Source organism: Lagopus leucura, unplaced genomic scaffold, assembly GCF_019238085.1.
Source record: "Lagopus leucura isolate 7727_CA_CO unplaced genomic scaffold, USGS_WTPT01 Super-Scaffold_100004, whole genome shotgun sequence".
NCBI lineage: Eukaryota > Metazoa > Chordata > Aves > Galliformes > Phasianidae > Lagopus > Lagopus leucura.
In genome coordinates this window covers 39,422,808-39,446,806 of record NW_024962264.1, presented here as the reverse complement: position 1 = coordinate 39,446,806, position 23,999 = coordinate 39,422,808, and the positions used below count along the sequence as shown (strand labels likewise).

The following is a 23,999-nucleotide window of genomic DNA, read 5'->3' as shown; positions in this document are numbered from 1 at the left end:
CTTTTCTAGATAGATGTACCACTGGCATAAGCTGTTATTTGCAGTGTGGAGTTACTTCATAAGGAGATGGTGTCTTTTCATACTTGTGCATCTGCTTCAATCACAGGTTTATTATTGCACGTGTTGCTTCATCTCCTTGTAGCCTTGACTTAAATACTGGGGGTGAGAAGCCTGCACTTGGGGTGATCAGGAGGCCTTCAAAGTCCCTCAGTCTGACAGAGGTCTGCTGTTTAGTCAGTTTGTATCCCAGTGCATTGCTATTGTGAAGAATGCCTAAAGGACCACTGGTAAGTGAATTCCATTGGGACTCTTAAAGGCAGAGTTCTCCATAGTCATGTTATCTTTGAACCTGTTGAGCTAAATATAGTGGCTTTTGCTTGGAAGGCTTATGTTGAGAGTCTGTGGATTGCTAAGGTTCTGCTTGAGATTCTGCACGGGACAAATGTTCCATGGGAAATAGATCTACTGTGGTGCCTAATACTAAAAACTAAATGCTTTTTCTTCTCTTCTATAAGAATGCTCAATTAAGCATGGAAAGTTACATATATTTTTTTCTATGAAGAGGCTGTTTTGTGCTCTTGTATACTTTGTGCCTGGAAATCCTTCTGGGGCAGAGCAGGAAGTAAGAAAATAGCAAAAATATTATATTTGCTATGGAAGGAGGAATTGCATTCTAGCACTAAATTAAAACCATAAATAAAACGAAGACTTCATTTTTAAGATCATTCTACTGTTTTCAAAGCTTCCTTAAAAAATGATCTTGTGATACTGCCCTCTTCAGTGATGACTATGCAGGTAAAGCTGGGATCGTACGAGCAGCAACTTAGCTTTTGCAGGCAGGGGTGAAAATGAGGCTGTCTGGTGGGCACGTGAAGGCTTGCACATCTTGGTGATACCAGCACGCCTCCCTGCTCTTGGAAGAGCGGTAGGCTAAGACTGACTGACTGTAGTAGCACAGCTCTGCAGGAGGTAAGGCAGCATCATTTCCTTTTTATAGCTTTTCTCTTAGTGACTCATCTGTATGTGCTACAGCTGCATTTCCACTTCCCTTAAACAGACTTTGTAATGCTTTCTTTTCCTGATAGGTGTCAGCAGGACAGATTAGCTATTAGCACTTATGCAAGCCAGAAGATTTTACATTAAGCAAAGATAATGCAATCATCAGGAATTAGAGTCTATGGAAATTGTGTCGTTTAAAGTGACAAGAAAATGAGGGATAAAATTTGTAGTTAATATATGAGCCTTTTATATGACCTACAAGATTATGCTCATACTGTTGGTTGAGCTGAAGTTGTATGAGGAAAATAGGCTCCAGCATAGTGTGCCAGAAATTTTACAACGTAGATCTGTTTTCTCAATGAATTTATTCTTAAAGCAAGCTTAAGGCCCTCAAATTAAGTTGCAGTGGATAGCATGATATACTCTTCAAAACAAGTACTGCACAAGTGTTAGGAGCAAATCTTCCTCAGACTTCTGTATCGCGTGAGGCAACAGCTCTTTGAAGGGGCATTAGGGTAGTGAAGAGCATTTTCTTTACACGTTTAGTCAAGCCCCCAGCTCTTCTGTTGAGAATAACAATTAAGGGGGTACTTTTGTCTGGTCTGCAGACTAGACAAAGGGTTAGTGCCTTGTTTCATTTAGGCAAGCAGCTGCTTTTGTTTGCTGCCAAACTGTAGAACTTTTACCTAGGAATAAAACCTTCAGCTCAATAGTGTTGTGACCATTTATCTCCTGTTTGTTCCACATTGCTTTTATTTGAGAAGAAATTGAAATCACAGTTTTGTTTGCTCTGCTCCCAGCCAAGTAATATTATTGATGAAATGACAAATTGTTGCCTACTTCTGTAAATTCTTCTTTCACTGGAAATCTGGAAGCTGTCTTTCAGTATGGAAGTATCTAGTAAAGCATTGTTTAATTTTTATATCAAGTAAAAATGTGAATTAATTTGATGGATAACCTTGTGTAGTGTGCATCAAGGGTGTGTCCTTTAGATGCTTTGGCTTTAGATATAATAAGAAGCAATGCATTCCAAGAGAAAATGCTGGGTTAAATTACCTTATTGTCTGGAACAGAACTTGTCAGAGCTCTGGTCCACAGACTGACCAGTGCCCCTGAAACACGTGCTGAGAGATGCACAGAGTCAGGCTTAATATTTCATTTGAGCTTTTCAGTTCTGGCCGCTTGGAGTGTGCTACATGGGAAATGTGGAGAGTTTGATGGTGGCTAACACTGCCAACCACGTGCTTCTATTGCAAGGGCTACAAGATGCAAAACAATAAATAACTTGACAGAACTTTGTGTATCTGGCTGACTGATAATAATTGTGTGTGGTTATTGGAAATAACTTTTGATACCTGGCTAACTAATGTTTTGGCTTTATTCCTTTTCCCCACATCTCTGAAACAGAGGGATATACAAGCATGCGTGGACACAGCTGGCATAACTTTTGAGGTTATGTTTTTGTGTTGTCAGAAGCATTGTTCATCTCTACACACCTGGCCGCAACACTGGCAAGTGAGCAGTTGCTGTGTTGTGAAATAACTCAATAAGCCTACTGCAGTCCCTTTATGTACCTTCTTTGTTCTCAGGAGAGGGTACCAGATACCAGTTGTTATGTAAATGGTGTTGAATATCTTTCTGAGTGGGGGCTCCTCAAAAAGAGCTAGGAGGGAATATTCGGTGAGGGTAAGAGGCAGTAAAGCTGCTGCTGGAAAAAGCTCAATGTGTTTATAGACTGGCTGTGCATTGACTGTTCGCGCAGCATGTGCTCCAATTTCTGTGTAGTTCCTTCTCAAAGTACACCAAGTGCCAGGTTAAACTGTTCAGCCCAAGTTTACCTGTAAAGCTGGTGCTGTTCACTTAGTGTGCTTGTCTATCCAGAATTGCCCAGGCTTTTCATGTCTCCCTTGCGTTCCACACACGCTGACTTCCTGTTAGTAAATGGATTTCAGTGCAGTTCTTGGAAATGGCCTGGGATGTGGGAATGTGGCTGCTGGGACAGTGGAGCAGGAGATTCCTGCTGTGTGGGCAGCCTGTGCAGCGGAGCTCTGGCTGCTGTCTCTGGAGGAATTGCTGAGGTTGGAAGCATCCTGCTGTGTTGACAAACGTACCTGTTTGTGTTCCCTGGCTCTGCTGCTTACATCAATTTGTTACCAAGGAAAAAGCTAGCTCAGGTCTTTTCTGTTTGCTGTATCAAATGCCTGAATTGGATGTTACAGTTGCTGAAATGAGCATTTGTCTATCTGTTTCACAAAGAGAGTTTCAGGTATGCTTTGTTTTGTAGTCTTTTTTTTCTCCTTTTAATGGAAAAATAACTCTAGAAAAAATGGTGCGAAGAGTTGTGGAAGGGCCGCACCTAAATACCTTTTTGCTCAGGTGGAAGCAAGCAAACCAGGTGCACGCAGCAACAAGACTGGAACCAGAGGAGTCTCACTGACCTCAGGAGTAGGAAGCTGCAATCCCTGGTCAACAACCCATTCACTGCACTGCTCTGAGGTGCTCAACTTCAGCCTAGCATGAAGGAAAATGTGCTTTCTTTACCTTGGCTTTTTTTTTTTTCTTATTTGCAGACCAGGATGAAAAGTTACATTTCAGATTTCAGTAGTTGGACCATGCAGAGAGAATAGAGACACAATATTCAGTTCTCTTATTTTAAGCTTCCAGACACTTCAGCTCCCTGTGGTTGTTTTAATCCCATACTGTTTTCAAATTTTGCTGCAGCACCACTTCCCGAATTTTTGGGCATTTTTATAAATAGAAAGTGACTTCAGGCAGAGATGCAGAGAAGCTGCAGGGGAAGGGCCTGAGCCAGAGGTGAAGGTGGTGCAGATGAGAGAACAAGGCTGGAGAGGAAAAGCAGAAGCAGACCGAACACTTAGCATGGCTCAGAAGGGAGGCTAAGGAAGAGGCCCACACAGAGGTGTATATAGCAGAATTTCTGTCTTCCCACTTAGGAACTGTGCTTGCAGAGACTTACTGTGAGCTTGGAAAGAGTTAAATGTATTTTATCTAGGCTTGAGGGGAATTGTTATTCAAAAGTTGGAGCAGGAGAAATTGGGTCTAATTCATCCTCCTTTTTATGTTTTCCAGTATATCAATTTCTGTGGACAAGAGGAGAGGAACTTCAGTCTTTAGGGACTCTTGCTGCAAGCTGATTGGCAGTACTTACGATTGCACCACCAGAAAGCAATAAAATAAATACATAGAGCAGCTGTAACAGAAAGCAGATGTCTTGCTTTTGCAATTAAAGAACAGGAGAAGGCAATAAGAAAACTAATGGCAAATGGTTGTACAGTTGGGGCAGGAGGAGAGGTACAACTGGCTTACTTTTAAAACGAATTTACCAGAAAATCCTATACTGGGTGTAAATTAGAGATGCACTAACAGCCACAGCACCTTGCACTCAAAATGGAGGTTTGTAGAAGCTTAATTCTTCATTAGAAGATACATTAGAAAAGAATTATACAATTCTTCACGTTAAGAGTCCTGCAGGATAAAACAGATGGCCTGTCTCATTGTTCTCAGATCTGGTTTTCTACTTTGGATGATTCTATAAAATCAATTGTTTGTCTAATTCAGCTGAACAAAAAGAGTGTGAAGACTGGGATTTTTTTTCTTCCTCATATGTGTGATTTATAACAGGTATTACATGAACAGTTATCTGTGAAATGCAGTTTAACATTTTTCTAACAGCATCACATAAAATGGATATAAATCAGACATTTTTTTAGCCGGGCATTTTTTTGGTTGCTATGGACCAAAATGGTAATTAGTCACATTTGCAGCAACTTTGTTCATTTACTGTAGTACATCATATAGTCTTGCTGGTGATATCTCAAGGGGAATAAGAGGTGGGCTTTAAGTGGACACTTTTTTTATAAGCACTGTCATGAACACGTAAATGAATGTGTACATTTTGAGCAGTTTGCATTTCTTGTGGCCACAACATGTGTTTAGCCACCTGAAAATGAAATGCTGTGCTAGGGTTGGTTTCAGAACAGAAAAAAAACACTGGAACCGGAGCATGGGGAAGCAGGAACAAAGCACACACTTGTGCTATCTTCCTCCTGTGTAATACTGGTCCTGCTGGAAACTGTGAGGCTGAGACAAGAGTTAAGAGAGTGTCTTATTTCAGTTGTTAGAAGCAATACCAATAGACATACTTAAAGCAGGATGCACGTCAGTGGCATAAAGAGCAGAAACAAAGTGCACGAATCTTTATTTTAAACTCTGTTTTGGCATCCTTTCTCTGTCAGTACTACCTAAAGCTAAGTAACAATAATATTTTGTGCTCTGACGGAGTAATTAATCTCCTTTTTGCCCTTGGTTGAAAACCAAGAGGTTGATTTCGTATAAAATACTTTAAAGAAAGCAGTGAGTGTTCTGTCTTTGAAATTTCTACGAGTGCGTGTTAACACAGGCTGCTGCGGAGGAAGTGCTTAGGGAAAAATTATTCGTCTGGGATTTTGGGCTCAGTTAAGAACTTGTCAGTGCTGCTTTTACATATGTGCTCAGTTCAGAAGTGCTGTGTTTTCCTGACTGTGTTTCAGGATGTGAAAAAAACTCTTCATAGTGTCCTGGTCACTTGCTGCATTTATCAGTAAACTACTGTACCTTGCTGTCCTTTGTTGTACTGGCTGGAATCGCACAGGAGGAAATGTTCCTGTGTGAAGAGCCTGCAGGATATTGCCAAGGAAGAAACACAGAACCAGTTGTAGGAATCCTGAGTCTCTTTGCTAACACTACACACAGTTCTTGAAGTATACAGAGCAGATGAGAAATTTGTGTGCTCCCTTAAGTATGTAACTTAATAAAGCAGTTGTTAGGAAGTTCTGTCTCTGAGCTTTCTCAGGTTTGACATGCTTTTTGCTAGTGTGTTTGTATGGTGTGATGAAGGTAGAAAGGCAGCTGTGCTCTAGTTCCTTCTCTCACAACCCTTTAATAATGCATTCACATGTGGACATACACTGGCTTATGGCACATTAACCAACCTTTTTGCTGCTTGGTCTGCGGTGGTTGTGCTTTTGATTGAAAACTGCTGCCAACTCACTGTGTCAGCTGAAATGAAAAATTTGGTGTATGAAATGTCTGATCGCTCTGCTTAAGCTCATCTTTCTCTGAAGTTGTATCTCATGTTTACATTAGTATTTACCTCAGCATCCTTCAAATGAAATAGTGTTCTGCATAATGCTGTATCCCTAGCAACAAGAAATCATTTTCTTCCATGCAGCTAAGACTAGGAATAAGATATATGCAGCTTGAAGCACTTATTGATCAGTCCACTTCTGAAAACTGCACATAAACTTTATGAGCAGAGCAGCAGTACAAATATTGCTACATGCTTTAGAAAAGAGAAATTTGAACACATTTATTTGGTGCTTATGGAGTCAAAACCTATGGCTCAAAAAGTGCTATTATGCGAGTCTTTCATAATGCTGTGATACTGTAGAGAAATGCTTTAATGTTCTCTTGCAAACTATTGTTTGGAAAAAAACAAAACAAAACAAGATTTTACAAGCTTTATCCTAGATCTGATGACCATTTACAGTTTGGCTGATTGGTCTTACTAGATATCTGGGGAGAATTAAAGCTGTCTTTCCTGTAATAATGAGGCAAACTTCCACCTCTTGATTACTCATTGGAGTAATTTAAAGGGCGTAAATAAAATTTTCCAGACTTAATTGAGAAAATACATGTTATGCCATTCTCTTCCCATGTGCTTAGGGTGAACAGATTTTCTTTTTGGTTACAAACAAGCAGAATAAGACACTCATGGAGACATATGCTGAAAAATTGCAAGATAAATAGAGTGTGCATCCTGCTTTACCTCTGCTTGTTATAGCAAAAATGCGGAGGGATTTTTGCTAAGCACTTCCTAAAAGCTGCTGAAAAGTTTCTTTTATGATTGCCAAGGAATTTTCAAGTTAATCCTGGGAAGAGGTGTAAGTCTCCTAGCAAGCATCTCTCTTCTGCCAGTGGGGATTACTGAGATTCCTCTGAGCTTCACCCTCCCAGCAGGCTGTTTGCATGAGGGTAAGCGTTTCTGGGGAGCGAGTGTAGGGAGTTAGGCCAGCTGTATTTCTTGCTCACTGTTTTGACTCAACTAATGCAAGTAAGTGTAATCCTAAGGAATGAGATGTTCAAGAAACAAAGCATCTACACAAGCATCTTTTCCTGCTTATATTCTCCTCATAAGCAATGGTTTAAAAACTTACTGAGCCAGAAACTGTGCCAGAGTCACTCTTCGATAGCTGTGGATCCTAAATGAATTTATCTAATTCTGCTTCTGAATGCCTTGAAGTGTTCAGTTTCTACAGCATCCTGTGACAGAACTCATGATTCCATCCTGAACGTTTTCTTCTCCTGATGGGTATTGTCTGTTGTTCCTCTTTCATCAGCTGCTCAAAAGGCAACTGGACAGAGATTTCCATTTTGTAGTATGAAGAGGACAGAGCAGCATATATTTCTTCGAGTCCTCTCAAGAGAATGTTTTCTGGTTTTTGTTAACAGGCTTGCCAGGGGCTTGACAGTATCAGTTTTTTTAGGTGCTCCAGCTTAGCATAGTGCAGTCTCATCTCACTTTACAGTTGAGTGATGAGATCAGTCTGGCTGGAGACCCAAGGAGGCTACAAGTCACCATTTGCAACTCATGAAGTAATGCCTTACCCTTGTAAGCTTCAACATCTGGTGAATGATAAGGACACTTGACTGGATTACATTTAATACAGCCAGTGGATCTGAGCCAGTCTAGCAGCTGATGTTTATGGCTATTAAGTTACATATAAACTGATCAAATTCTTTCTGGTTTTCCTTGTTTGCTGTGTTCAAAAGTATTTTCAGCTACTCACAAAACAGTGTTTTGTATCTCTAGAAATAAAAATTCACAATTTCCAAGTCCAGTTTTTCTTTTCCCCCCCACTCCTATTCCTTAGTCCTTGGTGCTTTTGGCTACATAAGAAAGAATGAAAGGAGCCTATCGCTGCAAAATAACTGTGTTAGCCTGAAAGTGATTTGAAAACTTGTGCAGCTTTATCTCACCAATAATCACTAGGTCAGAAGGATTACATATTTCTGGCAAGCTGTCCAGCCATAAGGTATTCTTGGTACAGGTAAAATAACCTTTTCTTGCTTATGTGGTTTGTCACAGGAGGCTATACTTTCAAATCCATCTCTTATGTGTTATAGACAATTAAGGCTGTTGAAATAGCAGACTTTCTTGACCAGCAGTTCTGTTTTTCTACTCAAGAAATTTTTCCATTTATCATGTGTTTAATATAGCCAAGCTTGTGACAGTTTCCTGTGAGGAATGCTGGCTTATAGTACTCCTTAAATTCGGAAGCATGACTCTTCAAATCAGAAAAGGAGAGTAGCATAGATGTGCTTCTGGGTGAGCTGGCAGTGTCTTCTTTGCTCTGCAGGCAGTGTACATTTGCAGAGTATCTCATATGTGAGAGGTATTTGGGAACTTCAGGGTATTACAATGAGTATATTCCCTTTTGAATTATGCTTTATAGAAATTCTTGGTGTGTGGAGGCTGAAATTGCCATCTAAGTGTATATAAGTGGGAGCCTTGCTTTGAAGTTGTTGAAATCACTTCTGGGAAAGAAGTTGATACTTGCACTTCCTCCCACTTCTAGACAAAGAAAAACACTTCTGTCCTGTTTTGCAAAAGAAAAAAATCATTAGGATACCTGACTCTTTATGCAGATATTAAGAGAAAATGTGCTACGTGCCAAAATAAGTCTGTGCACCTCACTGTGTGGAAACCACAAGAAAATACGAGTTTGATGTTCGAGCAATATTCTGTTACGTGTCCTGAAATTAGAGTGCGTATAATTTTGTTTATAGCCAGTATGTAAGTTTTAAAACCAAGGATTAAAGTTGGACAGGTGAATGTTTAGAAACGTGCTTGGACACCCAGAATACATTTGTTTTAAGCATTCTGTATGATGGTACTGTATCATGTCAAATATAAAGTGGTGATGTCAGGAGATGGAGTCTGCCTTGTCTGCTTGTTTCAGAGATTCTTAATGTGGGTTTTATATGGAAATCCGGTAGTGTTGAGAGGGGAATGATGCACTTGAATTATTCAGTGGAATAGAAAATACAAGGATGTACAAAACCCTAAAAGCTGTTCCCTTTTCCGTTGTTTGGGAAGATATACTTTTTTGAGTCTCCTTGGTGGAGGAAGGGCATTTTTTTCGTGTCATTTAACAGTTTTCTGTGTTTGTGGGTAACATTGCTTAAACTGATAGTGTAAGTGTGTTGAGGGCTTTCTTTTAATCCTTTTCTCTTAATGTGTGTGATCTGTAAGAGGTTTGACGACAGTTGTTCTCACAGGTGATGGATAATGCAATGAGAAAATAATTTGTTACTTGACTGTGAAGTTTGATTTGGGGGTAGTCTGTCAAGTTCAAGAAGTCTTACTTGCATGATGCTGAGAAAGTGATGTTTGTGTCTACTGTTTCTGCATGAAATATCACTGTGCAGTATGCGGAGTCCTCCAGTTCTAATGGTTGAGTTGTAAAATAAAGAAAACACAACTATTCATGTTTTAAAACTCTTAGGAAGCCCCCAAAGTCGTGATAAAATTGATTATCCAATACAGGGGATGAGGTAATATGTATGTTTAAAAATAAATTAATCTTTAAATTTATAGTTTCTATTCTGATATTTTTCTTTTCTTTTTCTCCTTAGTTCCTTGGCATAGCATTTCTTGGGATTGGATTGTGGGCATGGAATGAAAAGGTAAGTTGAATATAGCACCAAACAAACATTTTTCTTTATGATGAAATATTGGAATAGCAGTATGCTGCACATTTAGTGTGTCCACACAGTTTCTTCTGAAACAAAATCAAGCTTCTCTGTCAAAAAAATAAAACACAACCTTGGCTAGGTTCTCCTAGGGGAAGATCTGAGGCATTTTTCCCAAGAATACTTTGGCAAGGAATCATGGCTGACACTTGCACATAAAATAACCATTTCAATCCGTACATGCTCAAACAGCAGCACAGATAATAGAATGCTCTACTGAAGGCAGTGTTGGCAGTGTGTCTCCATTGCATGTGTCCCTAGGAATGAGAGGTAGCCTACGTGTCTCAGAAGGCAACTTCTTGAAAGTGAGCCTTCTCAGCTTTGTCTGTGCGTAGCATGCTTCTTGCTGCTTCTCTTAAGGAAACCAAATGAAATCTGAGGCAAAGAAGATAAATTTTAGTTTTTTTCTTATGCAGAATGTAAGGTTGTACACTGGAAATCTTTCTGTTTTGAGACTGTGAAGTCAATTGGGAAATAGGAATAAAGGAAGGAAAAGGTGGAGAGAGAGAATTCACTTGTGAACCAAAGCCTGATTTTTAGTTTGCTCACTACAGAAGTAAGAAAGAAGATAAAGTATCAAAGCATAACATACAAAACAAGTCAGTATGTATTGGGTTACTGAAATACAACTGCTAAAATTAAAGCCAGAATTTCCTTGTTTGTTTAAAAATGAAGAAAAAAAACCACCAACAACAAACCAGAATCCAACCCTGGATGATAACATTGATGCTATGATATAGTTAAGTGATGTTTTTCTTTTTTGATTGAAAACACTAAGTTAGTGTTTTAAGCTAATATTTACTTCAGGCATAATAACTGGCACTTGCAGCAGAGAAAAACCACATTGGAAACGCTGGAGTTTTGCCACTTAAATTCAGGACAAATTTTGCTGATTTGGAAGTGAGTTATTGACTTAAATGCTAATTGCTCTGTGCAAAAACTAACTCTCAGCTTGTAATAGAGTGTTAACTATCTCACACCATATACATGTTTGTACATAGAAGCCTGTATTTAAGTGTGTTACCCATATATTTACCTACCATATGATGCTCATGTTGGAAACCTTGAATAGGTTTGGAAAGTGGTGCTGTCATTCAGCAGAAATGTACAAACGTGTTTAACTGAGTTATCTGAGCATACTCATGGAGCTTATGATGCCTGTGTCTAAGCCTCAGAGAAGTAATATATTTCAGAGTAGCTTACCAGAAAAGTTCTGAACGTTTTTTTGTATAATTACTGTGGTAATACAGATTATTCCTATTTAGAATAAATGAGCAGGTAAAGGGAAAAGAGCTTTTATAGTTTCTGAAGTCTGAAATACGCTGCCCCTGCAGCCAGAGGTTGTTCTAACAGAAAGGTTGTTGGTTTTTTTTTATTGTCTGTATGTGAAACCAGCCCCACCTTTCGATTCATAATAGTAAATATCATAAAACAATCATGTTTTTACTCAAGGTCTATATATCTATTGTCATGTCATGTTAAGTGTTTCCTGGGGACAGAAAATGGCCAGGACTTGACTTAGGATCAAGTGCCAGGTAATTGTAGTGCCCATGCAACTGGAGGGGTGGATCAGCTACATCCCATGCAGAGTTGTTCTTGCTGCAGCTTGCAATCTGGAGCTGACAGATGAGCAGGTGAAGCCAAACACTTGGAAGATCTGTAACTTGATTGATGTGGCTGATGTGAACATCAGTTTGCATCATGGTCTGTTGTAATGCAACACTGTAAGACAGGAAAGCAGCTCTGCAGAAAAGGACCTGTGGACTGCAGGTTGAACAGAAGCCAGCTGCATGCCTGTGCTGCAGAGGCAGTTCTAGCCAATGATGTTCTGGACTGAATTGGGCAAAGGGTTGCCAGCAAGTGGAGGGACGGGATCCTTTCCCTTTGCTCAGCACTGGTGAGGCTTCAGCTGGAGTGTTGGGTTGAGTTGTGGGCCCCTCAGTAAGCAAGAGATGTGGACATACTAGTAAGTGCCCAGCAAAGGGCCATGAAGATAAGGAACCTTTCCTACAAGGAAAGGTTGAGTGAGCTGGGTCTGTTCAGACTTGAGAAGGCTCAGGTGGTGGGGAATCTGTGTCCCAGAAGGTGTTGGGAGAAAAATGGAGCCATGCTCTTGTCAGTGGTGCTCTATACCAGGGCCTCAACTCTTTCAACTGTTTTTTTGTTTGAACGTTCTGTTATGCTGTGAAGACTGCTGCTGTCCCAGTGAACTAAATCTTTGACAGTATTGAACTTAATAGTACTATTGTATAATATGTAAACATAAACTTACCATGTTTTTGCCAGATTAGGTCTTCAGAAGGATTTACATCTAGCTTTGTTGTTCTTTGTCCTGGTTGTTGACTTGTATGTAGTTCTGCTGCATCACAGAAAAATAGTGTACAAGGCCATGTTAAAAATACAGGATATAATGAAGTAATCCACATTTTATAGGAAGTCTGTTTGCTGCCAGGTGAGACTGTGATAGATGAGTTGATTTAGTGGCTGGTTTCTCTTTTTTGCTAGATTGGTTTGAATTCTCTTTAGACTTTAAACTGAAGAGAAAAAAAAAAAGTAAAGAAAAAAACACACAGTCTCATGACCTTCCTTTGCAGGGAGGCAAAAGAGCTCATTTGTCAACCAGGCAGTAGAATTGGCTTGACAGCCAGCCAGCCAGGCCTGAACAAAATCTGAGCAATTAGCATTCTGAATCGTGGACTCAGAAAGGGAACTGGAGGTGGGGGCAATAAACTTGAGGGATGAATAAAGCTTTCTATACCATAGATGCACTATATAGCTCACAATCTCTCAGTGTTTTCAGGCTCACTAGACTTGGTATAGTACTGTTTGAGGAAAAAAAAGTTCATCCACTGAGCAGCTGACACCCACCCCTTCCTCCTCCTCCTGGCTTGTTAGCATATAAAAAGGCTACACTAAGTCCAAGCAACTTACAGTGTTTGCTCAGCAGCAGGAAAAAATACACGGTCGTTATATTTCGCTAATTTTTTTAGACCACTTCAAGCAATCTTTTCTGTTGCCTTTTACAAACAAATTCACCCTGTACAAAATGTGCACTTCCCTCCTTGGTTGTGAATATTAAATAATGTGGTCTTAAGGCCACTGAGAGTGTTCATGGTATGATGCCAGTAGGTACTTAGGAAAACAAACTTTGTGTTTCTCTCACTACCTGCAGGAGATTTACATGTAAGTGCAGTGAGAATGAATGATGAATTGCTTTTATGTTCTCAGAGGCTTTTGGGGACTGTAGAGTGGGAGCTTTTAGAAAGCAAGAACTTAGGTTTTGGAATCTGCATTAGGTAATAGGTATAGGTTGTAAAAGCAGAGATTCTAAAATGGAAATGGAAAAAAATGTTTAGATACTCACAAAATTTGTTGATCAGCCTTAATTTACTTTCAAGATTGACTGAAATGAAGTGGGAGAAGTGGAAAAGGCTGGTTGCACGCATAAGTTTAGTTTCAAAGTTTTTCTTATTAAATCAGCATAACTAGAAGATATTTCAGCTCAGAAGCCAACTTCCACACTTTGGAATAACAATATGGTATGTCTGTGTGCCTGCACAGTGCTGTTCGTGAGTAGGAGCTCTTGGTCTGGATCTCAAGTTTTAAACTTGACTTTTTCATGTCAATTAGATCTCGCTGGTACATTTAAGTTTAGATTTCAGTACATGCAGATTCATTTTCTAAAGATGTTTTTAAATAATTTTTAGAAGTGTTCCAACAGCCTGTAACCATTAATCCTGAAAAATGGAAAAAACTGTTCTTATGTGTATTTCTAACAGTTATTCATGTGTTGAACTCTACTTTGCTGCAGTAAGGAAGTTAGGCTAGTCTACTTCACTAGAACCTTGGAAATGAAAGATTTGCTGCTATTACTGTTTGCTGTGGGAAATACAAAACCAACAAAAATCAAGGAGGTGAGTTCTGTAAACGCTGCTCATCCAGTTTCTAAATTGCAGAGACTAAATGCTGAAGTGGAATTAATTGGGCATATTTCGATGACCAGTGTTCTGTTCTTCATGCTTGCTCAGATTAATAGCGTAAAGAAACTGCAAAAAGTTTGTGGAAGTAGATTTTTTTTCCATTTTAAAATAATACATTTGGAAATCACTCCTGTGTGTTTGCCAGCATTTCTAAGTCCTGGAGACAGGCTTGTGGAAAGGTTAATTCTTAGGCTGCAGAGAAGAAATGTTTCTGAAGGTCTTGTATTGCTGCGCCTTTTTTCTGACCACTTACTTTCTTCTTCATCCTGGAAATGTGCTTCTGCAGCAGAAATGTTTAGTGACTTTTTTCCTTAAATATTATATCTTAAATATTTTTGTGCATTTCCTCTTGAGTTCTCCCATCCTACTTGTGTTGATTTCTTCTATTTATGGCCCACTGGGATATTGTTTATCATGGGGACTGCTGAGTGTGCTGCTGTTTTCTTCAGGCTAATTCTAGGTGATCCCATGGACTGAATGTCTCCTACTGTCTGAGCACAAGTTGTATATTATGGGACCATGTCTTCATTTGTCAGTAATCTAGTTTCTGTGGTCTGAGACTTTCATATGGACTGAAGCATAGCTTATGGGGAGTCCTTTTACATGAACTGAAATGCAAATATAGATAATATAGATATGTATCAAATATCAAAGGTTAGAGCAGGAGTTAGAGGTCTGGCTTTGGGAAGCGGTGTAAATGGTCCTAGTAATCTCTGTATAGGATGGAGAAATCCTTGTGGAAGTAAATGTTGCTTCCTTCATCTTTTTTGATGGGATAAAAGCAAGCAACAGTGCAGCTATAATACTGGGAGAGGCCTTATAAAAAAATTGTCTTCAAGATCAGTATTTTTCCTTTGCCTTGAGCTATGCATGAAATCTAGTGTGTAGGGTGCACAGCTCTGGCCATGTTTTTGGTTTTTTTTTTTTTTTTTTAAAAAAAAAAAGGTAGCGTGACAACACAGGTCACTAGATTCAGGCACCTCTCTTAAAATGGTTTGCTCTTGTACTAGAGGGAGTCACTTCCCTGTTTTTTTTAGGAGCTTCTCATGGGCCTGGCTTGGTGATCTGGTATTTGTTGGTGTGGCAGAAGTCACCGCCAATGCTTCTCCACCACCCCTTCATTGGAGAAAGGAGCAGGTCCTGCTGTTTCACTTCACTTATCTCATGAATGTGGGGTGGTTTAGAAATATGTCAGTCTTTCCAGTTGTATGCCTGTGTCGTTCTATCCTAGTGGCCAAAATCAGATACACTTCACAAATAAAGCAACTTTTTTGTAATGTAACTACCATTATTGATTGTAGTTCATTTATGGATGGTTTTGCTTCTTTATAACGGTGAACAAAAAGTGACTTGCAGGGGATGAAAAGATTAAGAACCTCAACATTCAAATGTACAGCAGGCAGTTGAGGGTGGGGGAACAGAGCAAGCAGATGAGCTGGAGCTCATCCAGAGAGCACTGCTGGCTCTCCTTGTGGGACTGCAGTAGAGCCCCTGGATTGGTGCCACTGGGAGAAGAAAAGTATTAGCATGTGTGGCTCTGCACAAAGCATTACTGTCAAGTAAAGATTAGGCATATGTCTGAACTACCAAAGAAGTGCTGTGTGTGCACCCCAGAAACATTACCATACTTCTGAAGTGTGAATATAGATTTAAGAAAAAAAAAGTTTTTCTTCCTGTTAGATGCCAGAATATTGATAGTACTTGCAACTGTGTTGTGGTAAAGATTGGACTTCTGCACTAGTGTTGCTGAGAAAAATTTCTTTTCATTTGGAGAGAGCCCATCTTTAAAGATTTACAGTGATGTGTTTAGGTTTTCATCCCTTGAAGAGATGAGCTGGTGAACAATCACCACATACACCTCAGGTAGCCCTGAGGATTCAGAGTGTCGCTGGAATAAGCAGTGTTATCTTGCAGGATTCCTCTTCCTCTGCTCAGTCAGCTCCATACACATTTCTTTCTGCTTTTGGCTGAAGATGGGATGAAGACAGAATTGGCAATTGTGAGACTTATGTGTGTTCCCCAGAATAAAGCACTATCTCTGTGCATCTCTAGGTGTAAGCACACAACATTGTCTGTTTGTCATTCCTCTTGCTAGCAATGGTTTTATTGCCAAAGCCACTCAGAAGACTGCTTATCCTGACGTGTCTCCAGAATACTGATAAGTTAGGATTCGTATGCAGACAGCACACAAAGCAAATGAGAATTACACAGTATGCTTTGTGCTGTCAGGATGTATTACTTGGAGTTTATCCAAGCTTGGTTTATGATTGTCATATGTGGACTAGCAAAAGATGCACATAAAGGTGCTCTCCAAGGGTAGGGAACAATGGCAGATAAAGCCTGTATTGTTTTACTTCAGTACATGTCAGATCACAGCTGTACTGAGCAATCAGAATCTGGAGGAGAACTCTGCTTAGATGTGAGTGACTTTTGCTGAGTGACAAGCCAGCTTGTGGCCAGTGCTAAAATCAAGTCAGTTGGGAAATGGCATGATCAGGAAGGGAATATAAATACAACCAATTTGCTAAATTTTATTGTCATTAGGTGTAATGAAAGTATGAAATTGTGTATTTCTTCTTATTAACACTTATTTGTATAAAGACTAGCTTCTCAAAGAGCAGGGTCTACAGGTGTTAACTGAATTACACTTGGCTTTTGTCTTTGATTTGAATTTTACTACTTTCAAAAGGGAAATAACTTGATTAGACTGTTTTTTCTTTTCTTTCAAAAGACCAAACTGTCTTATGAAGAGAGACTTAAATGACCATTTATCCTTCTGGATTTTTTTTTTTGAAGGAAAATAATTGCAGTAGGCAATGTCCTTTTTCCAATGATTGTTTTTATCCTTTGCTATAGTGCATTAATGAAAAAATATGAGCTAATATTCAAAGAAATTAGGAGTAGTTTTTGCTTAAGGCGTAACTTGTTCTTATGGGGGAAAACATAGACAGGATTTCCAAACATGATTGGAAGTCATTATGGCAGACCTTTTCTTTGAGGTAGAGGTTGTGTTTCCTGACTTGTGTTATGTCCAAAGCAGTGCCTTTTTCAGAGGTTTGTGTGTTAGATTATGCTGCTTATTGTTTGTTATTCTTAGCCAGAAAGTTGTATCCTTCGGTTTCTTTTTTCATGGCTCATGTAATCAAGAAACAGTGGTGGAAAACATCTGTACAAATTGATTTAAGTGTTCAATTCAGTCTGACTTGTACCATCTCATCACTGATTACTTAGAAAAGGAGGCATACCAACTGGTCTGGTTTGACAGCAATACTGGTTCTGAGCAGCATTGTGTTATATTATGCATCGCATCTATTCTTGCCCTTGTAATGAATGACAATGTCTAGTACTGTATGTGCTGTAGGAGGAAAGCAGTGAATATATTTTTTTCATCCCTCTGTTGGGGGGGATTGCCTTCTCTAGTAGGAGGAAAATCTAGTCTGAGAATGTTAACTCATTCTTGTTCATTGCTTGTAAGTTAGAGTTAGATGGCGTTCTGTTTTTTGTTGTTTTCTTATGTTTTCTGGTCTCTTCCAAGGCTCCTCGCTGTGTGCACTGGAGAATTCAGGCACCTTTCTTATCCAGTCTGTCATTCAGAAATAAAAAGTATTATGGACTGTCTTCATTTCCAGTTATTCAGTGTCAGTTTTGTGTGGAGGAAATAATGGAAGTGATTGCAGACTGATGTGCTGTATTAGAGATACTGGGTACGTGACTATTTATGTGCTATAGGTGGCCCAAATTGAGTATTAAAAAACAAAATCAAGGATCCAAAGTTACAATTATGAAGAGTTACTTGTTAACAGAGTTACTCACAACTTTTTGAAATGATGCTATGATAAAATTGTTTAAAACTATTGCTGTTCTGAGAGCAAAAGAAGCAAAGTGGATATGAGCAGGAACAAGTAAAAGGATGAAAAACTTGAGAGTAGATCTGCAAACAAGAAGCTGTAGAGCAGAACATCTATAGTTGCTTTTCAAGCCATAGTTAACTCAGGAGTTAGTAGGGAAAGCAGTAGTCCAGAACACTCAGCCTGCATTCAGGCTTCTTTGAAGGAACACGTGCAGAAATGTCCACTGCAGCAGTGTGCTTTGTATTGACCTATGACACTAAAGATAAATGAAGGAATGAAGCAGTGGTGCTTCAGCTTTTTTGCTGCCAGAAGGCTTTGTGGAATTGTAACTGTTCCTCTGCAATCTCACTGGAATAAGGAAGACTTTGTATTTGCTCCTTGATATGGCCCATATGTTCAACATCAGCCAAACTCTGGCTAAAATGTGTTCAGATCAATAAAGTAGGTTCTCAAGACTCCTGGCATGACAACCCAAGCTCTGTATCTTAGGAATTAATGGCATCATAAGTGGGCTCTGCTGACTGTTGTATCTGAAATACAGCGTGTGTAGTTTACCGTGTGATAAATCTAACCCAAGCTGATACATACCATCTCCTCAGACGTGTCTTTAAATGGCTTTCTGTCCTACTAAGAAGACACAATTTCAGTGTTTCTTTTTGTTAACTGGTGAGACAGTAGCCATGCTTTTCTTACTTAATGAGGTTTTGTCATATAGGTGACTGAAGTTTTAATCAGCCTGGTATCTAAATTGTCAAAATATAAGATAAATGCAGTATTTTGCAACAAATTTTAACTGGGAAGCTCAGTTCTAATTTCTGTCAGTTGTTGAAAATACCAGGTCTAAACTGAAGAGGTTTTCTTGCTACTGACCACTTTTTCTGTCATAACGCTTGTAAGTTTGTGCTTATATGAACAACATATACAATACTCAAAATGCATCTCACCATGGGTAATAAAATTAAGTTCAATTTTATTCTAATGTCTAAATCTGACTTTTTGTAGAGAACTCTAGAAGAATGCTCTTTTGCTCTTCCCATGCGTTGATTTAGAAATACTGATCATAATCACCTTTTTTTCTCTCTGTTTGAAAACAAAATGAAAAGATTTTGTTTTCTTGTTGTGCTGAGGAACATTTGTTTGCTTTAAACCTCTACCTTTTTAAAAAGAAAAATGCAAGCTGAATGTTCACAGCAGAAAGGTTGACCATATGTGTTAACTCTTGGTGTTGTTTCTTTCCTAGGGAGTGCTGTCCAACATCTCTTCCATCACTGACCTGGGTGGCTTTGATCCAGTTTGGCTCTTCCTAGTGGTAGGAGGAGTTATGTTCATTTTGGGATTTGCAGGATGCATTGGAGCTTTGCGAGAAAATACCTTTCTTCTCAAATTTGTGAGTAGCAACTGTGGCATTCAGTAGTTACATGGGGAAAGTCATGTTTGGTATTCCTGGTTAACCGTGTAAAGATATTAAAAGGCCTTTTGGGGAGCAGAAGGTGTTACTGATGTGAGTACTGTTCTTTGAATCTCTTGATTTGCTTTATAGATCTCAATCTCTGCTGCTTACTGTTGGATTGGTTTTTTTTTTTAATGTTTAAAGCTGTTGATAGTAAGAATCATAACGTGGAACTACTGCTTTTCATATGGGTATAGCCTAACGTTTTGACTTCCGTCACTAAGAGCCTGAATTGAACTTAGAATCAACGATCAGCTTGCCTGTGAATTAGGAGGAATAATAAGCTACTGAATGTGAACCATCTGATTTTTGCTGTACAAGTTTCCCTATTGGTACAGAAGAGATATAACTGCTAGGAAGGCGTTGCTTGCTGTGATAAGACTCAGCTCTGTACTGTGTAGATAAAAAGACCTTATTGCCATATGTAAATTTAAGTTTCAGAATAAAATCAAGATATTTTCCTCTCCTGTCACACCTTCCAGAGTTGTGCTTAGCCAGGATACTATTTGTCTTTATAACCGTTAACTTTAGTATACGTTCAAAAAGGTTTCCAGTGGAAAAATCAGCCTTCAGGTCACTTATTTGGCTCTCACTGACACATTGTATTGCAGGAGGAAGTTGACAGTTACTGAGCTGTTTATGAAGCAGCTCAAGATATAGTTCTAGCTTACTCTCTTCTTACCTCTATTAAATTAAAAAAAAAAAAAAAACTTGTAAATTTTGGGTTTTTTCTCTCCCTTCCCTCCTTCCCTCCTTCCCTCCTTCCCTCCTTCCCTCCTTTCTCTCTCTCCTCTAAAACGTACCCATCTGCTTTACCAGAAATAGCTTCCTATACAGCAGCTGACAGAGGAATTACAAATGCATCTGAGCAAACACAGAGAGCATATTAAAGTGAGACTTAAAGGCACAGTTGCAAAAGAGATGGAATTCCAGTATATGAGGACCCCAGCGTGTGTTAAAACACTGTAGACTCAATGGAGATGCTTAGAGAAAGTGGCAGATCATTGCTAATGCCTTTGGCATCCATTGCATTTGCATTAATCATCACAGCCTCATTTGGTTTTAGTGTGGATATGAGTCATTCCATAGACATTCCTCTCTGACTCAGTCATTAATTAATTTCTGTTGTTAGAATTTTTGCCTTACCCACTTAGGCAAAGTTTTACCAATGAGGATGTCTGAAGAGAAGGTCACTTAGACAGCATTTAATTTGTCCTATTTGTTGTTCAGTACCTTTGAAAGTGGGAGTGCCTACACAGGAATTTTACAAGAGTTTTCAAAGAGCCTGGCAGTTGGCCAGGCAGTAATGTTGAAATTTAGAGTAAACAATTTGAGCTTCTTTGGAAATTCCAGTGAAATGTCCTGCTTTAGGTGCCAATGCTTGCGTTCACTGACATTTTTATTGTTTGCTAGAATAAAATTGAGAGTATTGTACTTCAGCTCTAATGAAAAAAAAAAAATGTATTTTTAATCTTAATTTTTTTGTCTGCGTGAATAGGTTGAGTTTGCTCTGGAACAGACAAAGCTTTACCAGCACACATAATTGCGAGCCTTGAAAAATACATTTTTGGCAAGACAGTAAAATAATTTTAATGTTTTCCTTTTTCTTCATAGTTTTCTGTGTTTCTTGGAATTATTTTCTTCTTGGAACTCACTGCTGGTATTCTAGCATTTGTTTTCAAAGACTGGATCAAGGACCAGCTGTATTTCTTTATAAACAACAACATCAGAGCATACCGAGATGACATTGATTTGCAAAACCTCATAGACTTTACGCAGGAATATGTAAGTAGGGCTATGTTTAATTTTTAATGCTTGATTTAATGAAATACCTTCTCTGTTTGTTACTTCCTGTTTGGTTTCTTCAAGGATTAACAAAAATATACTAGAATGTAATTCTTGTAATATTCACAGACCTTCTGCAAACACACAGTACCTATGAAAAGTGGCTTATTTCTTGTTGTTTTATTCAGCAAAACAGTTACAGTGGAGAGTTGGGGTGATTTATTCATGAAGGCTTTTAAAGATAAGTGTGTCAAATTGACTAGGTACCGTAAGAGTTTTGTGTTCAGATTGTTGGAGCATATTTGTAAGTGTTTATAAAGATACTTTGGAGGGGTGGGGGGGTGGAGAGTGGGGATTGCTTTCAAAATATCTTATTGTAGGAACTGTCACTTCTGTTTAAAAACAAAAACAAAACCCTCAATTTTTTAAAGCTTGATGGAAACTTATTCTGTTATGAATTGAATGTTGGTGATGTTTTAGCAACATTAGAAGTGCTACGCCACTCTGCTGAGTGACAGAGATGTGGGGGCTTGTTGAAACTGCAATGTTCTATCTCAAAAAGATTCAATGTATGTAGCTTAATGAAGTGGGCAATTCCAAAAATCCTTATAAATCTCTAAAAGACCCTCCAGCAGCACCTGAAGGGAAAGGAAGAGTGAAGTCAGATGCACGTGCTTGTGCAGATTTTAAGGTCAAATTTGCCAGTGTGTAAAGCAGTCTTGCTCTGAATTTCACACAGAAGCCATTTTGCCAGTACATTCTTGCTCCAGCACTCTCTTCTGGTCTATGTTATGAACTTCACATTGAATTTGGCCCTGCATAGTTGCATCACTAAGCGTTCGTTGAAATTGTTATGTCTCTTCATTTTTACATATTCTGCAAATACAGTTATTCAGTGTTTGGTTTGCTTCTATATGCCTTGGGGTAAAATGTGAGTGAGTAACAGAATGTGGATCCTTGTGCTCATTTGAATCTTTTCCAGTTTGAAGAAGGCCAGAGATCTGAAAGCAGTGGGGCATATGTACATAACCAAAAGGCTATAATCCAGTTTTGGAGTAGACTGGCACTAGATAACTGGATTAGCAATCTTGACAGTTAAGTCAGAGCAGCATGAGTCTGGCCAGGAAGTCACTTTTTCAGCTAGGAGAGATGAGGCTTGAAGACAGCCTATTTCTTTTAATGCAGATGGAACTGTATTTACATCCAGAGGGAGAGAATTGCCATTCCCAACACTTTAAAATGTGCTTAGTTTTATTTATTTATTTATTATTAGTATGTTTTTAGTTGGCATAGATGGGTTCCTTGGGCTAGATTCTGGAGTGCTGTAAATAATCAGTGGTCCACTGAAGTCTAGTCTGTTCTTTTCAGGTTTGGCATTTTTTAACCAGAGACTAAGTGTAACATCTAGACTATTTACTTTCTGAAGGATTCTGGTTTCCTTCAGTTAAGGGTTACTGTGATGTGCAGTAAATGCTGAATTAATACTGACTAGTATACAGCCTAGCAAAGATTCCTTCAAACTGGCATATGGAGTAGCTACACTAGTGCAGCACTTACTGCTCATCAGGTCTGTTAAGAGCTCATGGCACACTAGACGAGGCAGAATATCACACTTCATATACTGTCCCTGGGGTGTGAGCTTCTAGAACTGTGCAACTCTGTGGCTTTAGGATATCAGTTCGCTCTGTAATTTTCTTTCCAAAGAATAGCATTGCAGGGTGTGAACAGAAATGTAATCCCATGGTAATTTTAGAATAACTTAGTAGTTTGGACTGGTCTTTAAAAATTAAATTACGTCCAATTAAATGAAGGAATCTTGGATTCTTTATGGAAAACTAGAAAGAAACCAACAGTAATTATGCATGCTTTAATGCTGAGATTTGTTGATAGTGAAAGACAAAAAGCTCTCCTTTCTGTGTTCTAGTGGCAGTGCTGCGGGGCTTTTGGAGCTGATGACTGGAACCTCAATATTTACTTCAATTGCACAGATTCCAATGCAAGTCGAGAGCGCTGTGGTGTGCCATTCTCTTGCTGCACTAAAGACCCTGCCGTAAGTCAGTCAAGAGAGTAAGATGGGTCTGTTGTTCAGTTTCAAATGATTGTATGAGATTTTTCTGGAAGTCATGCGTGATCTTAACTTTTCTACCATTTTTAATTTGTTTTTTTTTTTTTATTTTTTATTTGAAGCACAGCATAACTACTAAATTCTACCAGCAAAAATCCAGAACTAACTTAAGACTTCACTGTATGCTTTTCATGTTTGCTGTTTTTCCTTAGAATGAGAGAAGCACAATTTCGGCTGAATGTACATGTTAATCTTTGCAAGTATAAAAAGCAGAAGTCCATAATGATTTGAAGGATGTGAGCTTTTAATTGATTATCATCAGGATACTTCATTTGCTGCCTTAAAGAGTAACTGTAAGATCAGACAGTCTAAAGCAGGTATTATTCATTATTTAATGGAGTGTCCAGAGGCTGTAGTCATATTGGCCTGGTTTGTGTTAGGTGTAGTAATAAGTGACAGCTTATGTTTTGAAGAACTGGTGTATGTTTTTGTTACAGTTTTTAGACAGCCACAGAAATTTTTGTGCTCTTTGTCTTCTTTTAAAATTAGCTTGTCCTGCAGTCACCTGAGATCAAAGTTGAAGGGTCAAATGTTGTTTGAAGGAGCAGCTCTTCTGATGCATTTTCATGTCCTTTTAAATAGTTCTGGTACATCAAGCAGAAGATGCTGGGGCTATATGTTAATAGTACAGACATGATCAAGAGTGTAGGGAAGCAGTTCAGTGACGATGAGAAGCTTAGAATAAGGATGGGTTACATGGCTAACATCACTACTTCCAAACTCAAGATTGGTGCATGCCTAAGAGTAAGAGATCTGGGGAAGGTGGCAAGAGGTTTGTGTGGATGAGTAAGGAACTCATGCATAAAGTAAAAGGAAAGAAGAAGGTCCATGGGATGTGGGGAGAGGGCCTGTCCACCTGGGAAGAATGTAGGAATGTTGTCAGGTCCTGTTGGCATGTGATGTGGAAGGCAAAGGCCATCTTGGAGTTAAACCTTGCAGAAGAGGAGGTAAAGGCTAACTAAAAATGTTTTTTAAGTGTGTCGGCGGTAAAAGGA

At 39.0% G+C, this 23,999-nt stretch overlaps 1 protein-coding gene across 1 annotated transcript in view; it reads left to right on the top strand.

The window, feature by feature from the left end:
• The window catches only part of TSPAN5 (tetraspanin 5), a 79,662-nt gene that overhangs the window by 49,229 nt on the left and 6,434 nt on the right, over positions 1-23,999 (top strand). Inside the window, exons 2-5 of the mRNA XM_042871566.1 lie at positions 9,697-9,747; positions 18,885-19,031; positions 20,709-20,879; positions 22,804-22,929. Of these exons, the coding sequence (XP_042727500.1) occupies positions 9,697-9,747; positions 18,885-19,031; positions 20,709-20,879; positions 22,804-22,929 (495 nt within the window). The remainder of the gene's footprint in view (positions 1-9,696; positions 9,748-18,884; positions 19,032-20,708; positions 20,880-22,803; positions 22,930-23,999) is intronic.